Below are 11,973 nucleotides of genomic sequence, written 5' to 3' on the forward strand. Positions count from 1 at the left end.
AGGGAATGAAAAAAGAAAAGGAATATAGAGTTTTAATGGCTTATGTCCTGACCCAGCCTCTCGCAGGACACTTTATTAACCTGACTGATGCTGAAGCAAGAATCAAGCCCACCAATCAATCTAAAAAATCACCTCTCTGACAGAGTCATTGGAGAGAGCTCAAGGGAGAGGAACAATATTACTCTTTTATTACTCTTCATTCTTTAGTTAACAAATATTGTGATTGAAAGCAATCCCATATGACTCAATGCCACCCTGCATTAGCAGTGTCACAGCTTTCAACAGATCCATATTTGAGCTCTGCAGTTTACTTTACCGTTGTTATCCATAACATGTAACTTGCTACTTTTGTTGTCATAAAATACAAGCACATGCAGGCTGCCACTAAAAAAAAACAAGGTTGACGCATGATAAAGTCATGGCTGAGACCTCTTAGCTCCCTGGACCTTTTCTATCAAGTGTGCAGAGAGAATACTAAACAGCCATATGGCTCCAAGTAGATGGAGGAGGAGGCCTGACAGGCTCTGTGCAAAAAAGTAATTGTCACTACAAAGACAGCTTCAATAGCACAGTGCTTACACAATCCAGAGAAGCATGGCATTACCAGTTGAAATTAAATCATAATGTGTGTGTGTGTAAGAGAGAGAGAGAGAAAGAGAAAGAGATGTCCTGTGGTTTGGAAGAGAACGTGTAGTCTGTGTTTGCATAAATTCACTTGTTAATTTATATCTTTTGCATCTGTGGCCTCAGAAACTTAGTCTCATCACAAGAATTTAGTCAATGTATCCATCTAGACTAATCCTCACATTGCCCAGTGGGACAGCTTTTTTTGCCCTGAAGCACAGCAATCCCATTGTAACTGCCTATACACTGCTCTAGAACATTCCCTGAACTGCAGGGGCATTGTCATCAATTGTAAAAAGTGCCCCCACGTTTGCGTTGGTGTTTGCTGATTATTGTAAAACCGACAATAAAACCTTTCACCAGTATCCCTCTTCACATAAAGCCTGTGGTATACCAGCCATTCTATAGACCACTCTGGAATTATAGGTTTTATGGCTTTCTGGTTCCACTCAAATGCTAGTTGACTGTTTTCTACTGAAGCACTATGGTTACAATATGGAGAGGCAGTGCCTGGTAGCCATTTGAATATCATAATACAAAACATCTTCTGTTTAGTAGTAAGCTGAATGAATGACCTTTCACACTGATACTTTGAGCCTTGAACAATGACATGAAATGAAAGGCTATATTGTCCCTTATATTTTGCAGCCCAAGTGACCATGAGGAATGATTCTTTTCTAAGTAGCAGTTTAAATAAAAATTGATACTGCTACAAAAATGTTTTAATAGAAATTGAGTTTTTAATCAACAGAAATATTGTTTCATTGTTTAATAAGAAAGTCCTATTTATTTTGTTTCCCAAACAAATAATTCTAAAATGTGCCCCTTATATGCAAACTGCTTGAATGAAAAGGCCATTCATATTTCAACACTTCAGGCACTTGGCTTGCTCATCACGTTCACCTATGAAGAGATTTTAAGCAGCAAAACTTGCTTTGTCTCTCTACAGGTATCCAGTCGGGCAAAAAGTCAGGGATACCTGCTCCCCGGGAAATCCCCCAGACCATCTCCAGAGACCGTACCTCACTACGGGACCAGCTGAAAACCTCTAGTGCCAAGAAGATGATCCCTAGTGCCAGCACCTCCAGCCTGTCCACTCTAGCTAAGCACTCCCGTGGTTCTGTCAAGACAAAGACAGAAGCTGAGAGTGCAGACAAGGCCCTCTTAGAGTGCCAGGTTAAGGAGCTGCTAGCTGAGGCCAAAGCCAAAGAATTTGAGATCAGCAAGTTGCGGATGGAACTGCAGCGATGCAGAGGCAAAGGATCACCTCAGGAGGCTGGCACACCAGATGGGACCTCAGATGGGGAGCGAACTCAGCCACACTCCCCAGACTTTCAGACCTTAGTTGTAGAGTTGAAGGAGAAGAACGGACGCTTTCAGAGGGAGCTGGCTGCTTTACGGGAGGAGAACCAAGCGTTGAAGGAAAAGCTAATCTCATTGGAGACCTCTCAGGTCTCCAGTGGTAATACTGTTGCAACTTCCACATCACTAACCTGTCCAACCACAACCTCCACATCACTAACCAGTCCAGCCAAACCTTCTGTTAATGGGGTTCTCCCTGAGAGTACCAGCACCGAAATGGGAACAAGTGGGCCACTTAATGGCAGTCCAATCAAAACCTCTGCATCATCCGGTAGTGATGTCACCAAAGGTTCTTCATCACCTTCCCCAGACTCCTCAGAGTTTGAGAAGATCCCATCTCGCTCAGATTCTGTCAGCAGTAGCACCAAGGGTGTTGCTTCAGGGACCATGGAACGAGATCTATCGGTGGAGTGCTTGACAGAGCGCATCCAAAAAATGGAGGAGAGCCACCACAGCACGGCGGAAGAACTCCAGGCTACCTTGCAGGAATTGGCCGATCAACAGCAGGTTGTGCAGGAGCTAACAGTAGAGAATGAGCGCCTGGCTGAGGAGAAGGGTCTTCTTCAAACCTCTCTACAGCAGCAGAGGGAGCGTGTGGAACTCCTGGCCCAAAAGAATGAGGCCCTGCTTCAGAGGCTTCGAGAACAAGCCCAGAGCCAAGAAGCTGAGGCCACACGCGTGTCCAGGATGGCAGAGCTGGAGCAGCGTCTGGCTGAGCAGGTGGAGAACTCACGTTTTGAGAGGGAGAAGCTTGTGGATATTCAGCAGCAACTGACTGGAAGCTTGAGAGCATTGGAGAAGGAGCATCAGGAGGCCCAAACGACTGCGAGAAGTTTGAAAGAAGAGCTGGAGCTCCTCCGACAGCAGCTGGAAAGGGAGAAGGAGGCTGGAGTGACGGCAGCAAGGCTGGTAGAGGAAGAGCATCAAGCCATGGAGGCTCTGAAGGCAGAGAATGAGCGTTTAAAGGGCCAGGTGGAGACAGAGAGGCAGAAAGTGGTGGAACTCAAAGCGGTACAAAGTGCCAGCAACAGCACAGAGCTGCAAGCCTTACTCAAAGCAGCTCATGCAGACAGAGACAAGCTGGAGGTCAGCTGCTCTGAGCTGAGGCAGGAGTTGCTGCTGGCAAACAATGAAGTGGAGCATTTTCAGGGCATGCTTAACAAGGTAGGTGTCTCTACCTTGACCATGAAAGTAATGCTTTGGTGAATGAAATTTATATATCGGCCAAGTAATGTTTTGTGTCTAATGTTAGAGAGCCACTCCATATCTTGCTAAACACATTACTCCTCTTCCCTTCTTTCCAGACTTTGCTTATAACCATGTTCTCATCACCTTCTCTAAAACTATCTTTCTACATTGTTGTATACTTGAATGCAGGCCCTTGTGTGGTTTCACTCACAGTTGGCACAGCAAAGAAATTTTACACATTTCAGACTTGTCATTGTGTTACGGCCAGTCATAATCCAGTTGTTCTCCATGTCTCTTCTAAATTCCCGCTTTATCATTTTCTCTTTCAATTACTGTTTAGCAACCATTTCATTGTCTGCCATTACTTTGGTTAAACTTTCAGTTTTATTTTTGCAGTGAGCTACTGTTCCTTTAAATGTATGTGTGTTTAAATCTTAAACAAGACCTGACATTTACACAGAGAAGTTGCCCATTTCCAAAGCCAATTAGCCAACCCAAGTTAAAGAAAAAAAGTCATTAGAGGTAATATATAAATAAAGAATATTTTCTACACCCAGTGTGATGCTATGCCTTAGCATAGGATGCTTAACGAGTTGGTATTTTAAGTTTGTTTGTGTGTGTGTCATGTACATTTTACCTGACATTGTAATATGTGTCATCTTCATTGATGTATATGTTTTGATTGTCAAGAGCAGACATATGCGTTATAGGGAAATGTTGTATTGGTTTATGGGTTTATGTTGAACTGTTTTCTCGTAAATGTGTGCATAATCTTGCTATTGTTTTGTCTCAATTATAAAAAATCAAACACCATGGTTAGTGTGCTGCCATAATGGTGCTGCGTATCCTTCATGTAACAAAAAATCATGATCACCCAGAAAAGGGGCCAGGTAAGGGCCCACCAGACATTTGTGGTCAAGGGCAACAAATTCGGACCTGCTTGAATGGGTTATCAATGTATAAAATTTATAAGCCCAATTACATTAAAAGAAAAGGATGGAATAGATTACCCTTGCAATTGTAAAAAAAGTTTATTCCCAGCCACACATAAAGCCCCCATCCAGGAACTACTAAAACAAGATGTTCTGTTCCTCAGTGTTAGCATTTTGCCTGACAAACAAAGCCTTATGGGAGGATGTTCCTTGTTTTGTGGCAGCCACTCCCTCTTTGCAGGAAATCTTCTGTACTGGATATGATCCAAGGAAAAAGTAGACTATACTGTAGCAAAACACTACACAGAGGGATCCGAACACAAAATGTAGATCAAATAAAGGTCATTAGTGTTGTCCTTAAACTACTTGGAAGCATTTAAGAGCTGGAAAAGAACCAGCTGTTGCTAGGAGGTACTTTCGTAACTTTTCTCTCCAGCACTCTACAATTCTCTACTCAACCCTTTACTCTGAATGGACCTTCCTTCTCAACAAAGGTTATTTTCAAACTTTAGGAAGGAGTGGGAGGTATAAGAGTATAAAAGTAGTTGTCTTTATTCCATTTTATGATTTTATCATATTATGGATATAGGCTTGTGCTGAAAGCAGATTTCTCTTACTTGGATAACTGCACTAAACATTTAAACCAGGTTTCAGGGCAGGAGCTGTCTTCAGAATTTGGTCATGAAGCTGTAATTAATCTAGTAATAACAGAATTGTGAATGTTACAATTCCAAAGTTAAGTCCAATGCAGAGGTCTCTGTAGCTGCTTTGCTTTGCCTCATTGAACAAGATTTGTGTTTTTTTCCCCAAGAGCTGAAGTCATTTTGTCTCTCTGAAACCTGATGCTGTGGTCTAGGTATGTCCTGAGAGCATACTATAGGAATAATATCTGCCTGCATTGCCGAGCGTGTTTAATCAGTACAGCTCAATGGCAGTGTTTCTAAATCACTCTCACCAATGTTGGGTACAATAAATATTGTAGTAATGTAAGATATTACTCAACATGTTTAGAAGTTCAGCTATGTTCATTTATGGAAATTCCAGTGTCTTGCTATGGTCTACATGAAATTAGTCAATAAAGGAATCACAGGTTTTTAAGCAAGCAATAAATTAATTTTTACCATCACTGGGGTCTATTACTCAGTAAACTGTCATCTAGCAGAAGCCTACATGGATACCACGATAAGCGCTCAGCTAACAACAAACAATGCTGCACAGCTTACTTTGTCTAGTTAACGTCAGCCGACTTTTTTGCCACTTCAAAACCCTGATTGTGAATAGGTGTATAGAAATTAGTGGAGTGCATGGCACATTTGCTTGATAAAGTTTCTTGATTTGCTCGATTAGTTGCGGTTGTCTCACCTTGTTTGGTTTTATGAGGTTAAGAAGGAACATTTAAATATTTCTAAGTGTTGAAGGCCTAATAATATTTTCCATAGTAATAATATATGAGAAGTTTTTGCTTACTTGCCCACTGTGACTGCATAATGATGTAGATACATGACTCTGAAACTAAAGCTTGGGTTTAGCTAGATAATAGAATAAGGACCTGGGAAAGAAAAGGAAGGCCATCAACAGTCTTTTGTCACTTCTGTAGCACTTTTAAGGCTTGTTCACTATGAAGTAGGCTCATGGGCTGCTTGTATATGTAGCTTATACTAGTTTTCCTCCTGGAAAACAGATTGATGATGGGAATCGTTAATGTGAGCTTTGAGGTGTACATACTGTACATGCACGCACATACATAAACACATTCACTGTTAACGACAGCTAAATATTGTTTGATATAAGAGAGTATTGCAGCGACCTGCTACTTGCCGTGGACACGTGGGAGGCGTGACCATGTGGAGCAGTGATGCCTAAAGCCTCACTGAAGTGCTGCACTCACAGCAAGATAGGCTTTAATGTGTAAATAAGTTGTTGCTGAGTAGTTTGGGATGTGTAGCGATGTGTGCTATTGTGTTCTAGGCCATGGGGAATTTAAGCGAGTCTGTGTGTATCTAGTATGGACTGTGGAGTTATTGGCTATTGTTGACTTGCCTGCTTCCCAGTCGTATCAGCCAGCACTGAGCAACGGTTCTCCATTGCATCACATTGGTGTCAGATGTGGGATGTGTCCCAGTGGTCTGGAGGAGAATGCCACTTCTACAAACTCTATCAACTTTGAGCCCAGCTGAGGAGAGAATTTGCTTACTGCATTGTGTTTTCTGCGACAGTGGAAACATATTTCTATGACAAACTAACATGTCTTTGTATACTAAGTAGAAAATATCTCTTGTAAGATGACAAATCTTCAATATCATCCAGTGTTCGACCAGTTGGATGTAGTTCTAGCATTGAAGAGACAGCCTCCGTTACTCATCCAACATGAAAACTAACAATTTCCTTCAGGTTTTTTTTAAAAAACGTTTTAAAATGTATTCCTTTACTTGATGCTAAATTTTCATGCTATGGATTTTTAGCCTCTTAACACCAGTGATATGTTTTCTGCTGTAGTGCCACATTAATTTCAACTGAAGTACATTTTCTCTTTCACTGCAGTTAACTGGATATCTCTAACTCTTGAGAATACATAAATATCAAATTTGGTTGCAATGTCCCTTCCTTGTTTTCCCTTCTTTCCATCTGATGTTTTGTTTTAATTATTATGAGACAAGGCAAACAGAACTCTCCATGTGAAAAAGCTAGTAAAAGGTGCCATAGTCCACAAGGGTTACTGCAGTCAGCCACAACGTACATTTTACTCTTTCATGTTTCAGCTTGGAATACTTGAAAATTAAAGAGTATCTCCCATAAATGCACTAAAGAAAACCTCTGGCATTGCCTTTTTGGCAGTTGCAAATGGTGTTGTGGTTATGCAGTTCGAAGTTCGCGTCATCCTTAAAATGCAAAGATACACAGAAGTAACAGTTATGAGTCTTGTAGGACATGAACATCAATAGCACCTCATTGCCGTCCCAGCACATGAACTCAGTACACCCTCCTAGGAGGAATGAACCCTGACTTTAATGAGTCCTCTAAACCACTGCCAGTGAACCAAACCCTGTGGCTTGAGCCTTGTTCTCAGAACTGTTTTAGAGAACTCTACAGAGGTTGTCCATTGCATTTGGTCATAACCAAATGCAATCCAAAGGCCATTTAGGCTAAAAGTTAAAAGTTTTACTTGACGTTGCTCAGAAGGGGTGAGGCCCACACTGACTCAGAAAGTGATGTCAAGCTTGAAGGTTCTATTCTGTTCTTTTTAGGGTGGTCCAGCTGTCATGTTACTCATGCCCTAGCCAGCTTCACAGCGCTCTGAGGATGAGGTAGCTACTCTGGCATCATTAAACTCAATGTCATAGCTTTGCAGTGGTACACTTTAACACAACATGTTTTTATTTGATTTGATTGATTCTGATGGTGGCTGTTAGGAGTGTCAAACTGGCTGATGTTTCTTCTTTGTGTAAATGAAAGTTTTGAAAATATATCCCAATATAAGCCACCTTGCATGTAGGTGTAATTACCTACAAATAGCTGAGACAATAATGAGAGGGGAGCAGCCTTTACCGTGCTTTGGTCTGATGCAACAGAATGTGTACACCGTAAGCATGGGACGGGCAGTTATGACGTACTCTGAATGGTTGTGACAATATCTGTGTTGAAAAAAACAGTGAGCACACAAGCCCTGTCTTGCATGATTGTTTTAAAAGTCTTTACCTGTATGCAAGCACTTTTGTGAGCTTTTGGTACGTCGTGGTGTGCATCCTCAGTCTTGGACACAAGGATGGCATTTCATGGAATTGAGCTGTTTTACTTTAGCTTAATGACACAAATAGTACGTCTGTTATGTCTAGAGCGTCGGTCACGCTACTTTGAGCTAGGGCTCAACTGATATACTGATAAAGAGAAATGAAAAAATGTACGAAAGGTAAGCACTAATGACCAGAAACCAACAACCACAACAAATGCTGGTAAGATCCACCTCTGCACTGCGGTGTTTATGTTAAATAAGACTGAGCTCCTTGTTGTTATTTGACCATTTACAGTTGAGTGATATTAGTCATTACAGCATGTTTAACCAAACATTTAAGTATTTGGGCTATCTGGAGATAAATTATATCAGTCAAGATTAGCAGAATTTTTAGCTTAATTTTTAATTAAGGCCCTAATTTGAACAGTTAACTACTATGCATTCCCATTATTTGGTCCTGCTGCTGAAACTAAATGAGGGACAGTTAGTCTTAATAGTCTTTAAATGTGTAATAGTTAATAGTCTTTAAATTTGTAATCAATTGTGATAAACCATAATTAAGTATGCCTGTCAGTCCAGGATGATGATGAATGAGAGTCCCATAGGTATTCTATGAGGTCAGTCTGGCCAATAGTTGTCATATCAGGTCAGTCTGTGACCCATACGCATCGTAACAGGTTAATTTGTGGCCCATATGTGTCCTATCAGGTCAGTCTGTGTTTCATAGTTATCCTAACAGATCAATCTGTGGCCCGTAGATGTCCTTTAAAGTCAGTCTGCAAATGATCCTCATTGTGCACGCACCTCATTATGCATGCAGTTTTATGGAAACAGTTATTCTGTATCAAGTCATTCTGAAACCTATTCTTTCTGATCATATTTACTCATTCAGATATAAGTTTATTAATCACTTTGCAAACCTTCAGTTTTTTCCTCTTTGATTATTTTTCTGATGTATTTTTTGCTTTTGGAATCGCTCTTTTGCTTCTGAGATTTTTCTTTTGCTTCTGATTTTTGGCACTTTTAATAGGGGCTTAGAAAGGGATATTCACCTGAATTCTCCATTAGTCAACTGACTTGGAGTGATAGAACTTCTGAACATGTGGCCACACTCACTTTGAGAGTCATGATCTGCCTCGAACATGGTGGAACACGTTTGTCATATTTGTAAAATATGCTCAGGGTTCTTTGTTGCGCTGTGAAATATATATATTTTGGAAACTGAAGTATTTTAGGTAAAAATAGTTGATTAATAAATCTGTGTTACCTTTCAGGTATGCAGTGTGAACTAGTGCCAACTAGGTGAGCTCTGAAGCTGTTTAAATCAGTGCTTCTGGTGCCTTTCAGCTCCGCACGCTTTCAATTATTCCTTACTTTAAAATACCTGATGGTGCCCATCAGCTGGTTACTGAGCTGTTCATGAGCTGATCAGGTCTGTCAGAGCTGGAAGTCGTTGAATCTGCGGTGCTGTGGGTCAAGAGAAACAACATTGTAGCACTGGCTAATCACAGTGAAGAATGGAAGTTTATAGCTGATTATAGTCAGCTATGAATTATTGCTGCTGTGAGATAGAAGCAATGTTTAATCATTACAAAAGCAATATGGTTTAACTGTCATTGTTCGCCATTCCATTCTGGGGATTATTGGGCAGTCATGGGCTGGAGGTTAGGGAACTGGCCCTGTGACCGGAAGGTTGCTGGTTCGATCCCCAGTGCTGACAGTCCATGACTGAACCCCAGTTGCTCCCCGGGTGCTGTGGATAGGGCTACCCACCGTTCCGGGCAAGTGTGCTCAATACCCCCTTCCCCTTGTGTGTGTGTGTGTATTCACTAGTGTGTATGTGGTGTTTCACTTCATGGATGGGTTAAATGCCACATGTAAATTTGTGGTATTTTAAATATATATATATATATATATATATATATATATATATATATATATATATATATATATATATATATATATATATATATATATTGTATCACTTAAAGGCTGTTCTAGCAGTCTTATTTTGTTTCTACCCACAGAGTGCCTCTGTCTCAGTCACTGAAACAAGCTTTATGCCTCGTCACCCTAGTTTACAGAAGGCTGCTGCTCCAAATCACTGTCTCTACATTAATACAGTGAACTATCTTTAGATATTTAAGAAGTTTAGTTTCATTATGAGTATGGCTTTCCTGTAAGCCCTTTAGCGGATACTGCTACGCTTGCTAGTGCCAGCGTCAGCAAACCCGAAAGGGGGACAGCTTTGTTCATTCATAAACAACCAAGTTTATGTTTTTCAACGCTCAGATATGAGTTATATCATTTTACACAGGTCAAAACAGAACCCATAAACATGTGTTACATTAATAACTTAAATGGAATATGACAAACATTGCTCAGAATGTTAGATATGCCTGTACAATGCTGCTTCCGTAGCAAGCAATATGTAAACATTGTAAAAGTTTGAAAACATGCCATTCGTTACCCAGACCTTACACTCCTTTTGTGGAATCTAAACTGCAAACAGTTTGTTTTGAGTTTTTTGGTGTCACAATAATGTGGTCATTTACATCTAACCACCAATTCAACCTTCAGCAGTTTAGTTACCACCTATTCACACTGAAGGTATAAGGTGTGATTAAGCTCTGAGAGCTTTTTTTTTATAAGATAAGATAAGATAAGATAAGATAAGGCTTCATTGTCATTCACATCACATGTGGTACATGAGGTGGAACGAAACATTGTAATCACGGTCCAGTTAACTCCCAAGTAACATAAACAATAAATAGAAGGTGCAAATAAAGGGGTGGACAAATAACAGCAGCATGGACCGCAGCAGTTTGAGTACGAGGTAGGAGGTGTACATCTAAATGCTGGTAATGTATAAAGTGACATGTGTGGATGATATAGTGGAGGCACTGATTCAGTAAAGCAGCAATAAATAAGTGGACATGAAATGCCATTGCAGTGATTGTCTAATTGGAATTTAAGAGTCTTACAGCTTCAGGGAAGAAGCTGTTCCTCAGTCTGGTTGTTTTGCACTTAATGCTCTGCAGCCTCCTACCTGAGGGGAGCAGAACAAAATGTGTGTGTGCTGGATGGGTGGGGTCCTTCATGATGCCAGTGGCCCTTGTCCTGCATCTGGAGGTGTAAATGTCCATGGTGGTGGGAAGGCTGACTCCAACAGTCCTCTGTGCAGCCTTCACCACCCTCTGCAGAGCTTTCCTTTCTGCCACAGAGCAGCTTCCGTGCCACACGGTGATGCTGGAGCACAGAACGCTCTCCACCACACATCTGTAGAATGAGGTGAGGACTGAGCTCCCAAGTCCAGCACGCCTCAGCCTTCTGAGAAAGTAAAGGCACTGATGAGCCTTCCTGATCAGGCTGGAAGTGTTATTACTCCAGGTAAGATTGTTACTTAGGTGTACGCCCAAGTACCTATAGCTGGAGACCACTTCCACTGCAGATCCGCCGACATGTAGGGGGAGGGGAGGGATGGTGTTGCCCCTTCTGAAATCCACAATCATCTCCTTTGTCTTCTTCATGTTGATGCAGAGATTGTTCTCACTGCACAAACTCTCCAGGTGTTCCACCTCCTGCCTATAGCCAGACTCATCACTATTTGCGATGCATCCAACCACTGCCGTATTGTCCGCAAACTTTACAATATGACAGCCTGGATGGACGGCTGAGCAGTTATATGTGAGCAGTGTAAACAGGAGGGGGCTCAGCACACAGCCCTGAGGGGAGCCGGTGCTGAGGATGATGGTGGAGGAGGAGATGTTGTGGATCCTCACAGACTGTGGCCTGTTAATCAGGAAGTCCAGGACCCAATTGCAGAGAGAGATGCTCGTCCAAGTGTGTGGAGGTTGTAAGCCAGGGTCTGGGGACTCAGTACAATACAGTACAGTTACAACAGAGCACAGTAACAAAAAACAGTTCTAATTATTCTAAGGAATAAAGAGAGGTTGGAAAATTGTCTTGTAAAAATGAATTATGTAAATTTTTTGGCACATAAAATTACACAAATAAAGTTATAAGTGGACCTCACAGAAAATATAAGATATAAGACTAATTTAGGATATGGGCCTAAATAATAGCAAGAACCTACTTTTTCTCAAGATCAGAAGGTTTTGACTGTCGGTCGGTTGT

General features: G+C 41.3%; 1 protein-coding gene across 7 annotated transcripts in view; it reads left to right on the forward strand.

Moving 5' to 3' along the window:
- specc1 (sperm antigen with calponin homology and coiled-coil domains 1) overlaps positions 1 to 11,973 on the forward strand; it is a 168,131-nt gene that overhangs the window by 72,390 nt on the left and 83,768 nt on the right. For all 7 annotated transcript variants that reach the window (XM_017698959.2, XM_037533264.1, XM_017698968.2 and 4 more), the window contains one exon: positions 1,574 to 3,150. In XM_017698959.2, coding sequence (XP_017554448.2) covers positions 1,574 to 3,150 — 1,577 coding nt within the window. The remainder of the gene's footprint in view (positions 1 to 1,573; positions 3,151 to 11,973) is intronic.

Source organism: Pygocentrus nattereri, chromosome 23, assembly GCF_015220715.1.
Source record: "Pygocentrus nattereri isolate fPygNat1 chromosome 23, fPygNat1.pri, whole genome shotgun sequence".
NCBI classification, from domain to species: Eukaryota; Metazoa; Chordata; class Actinopteri; order Characiformes; family Serrasalmidae; genus Pygocentrus; species Pygocentrus nattereri.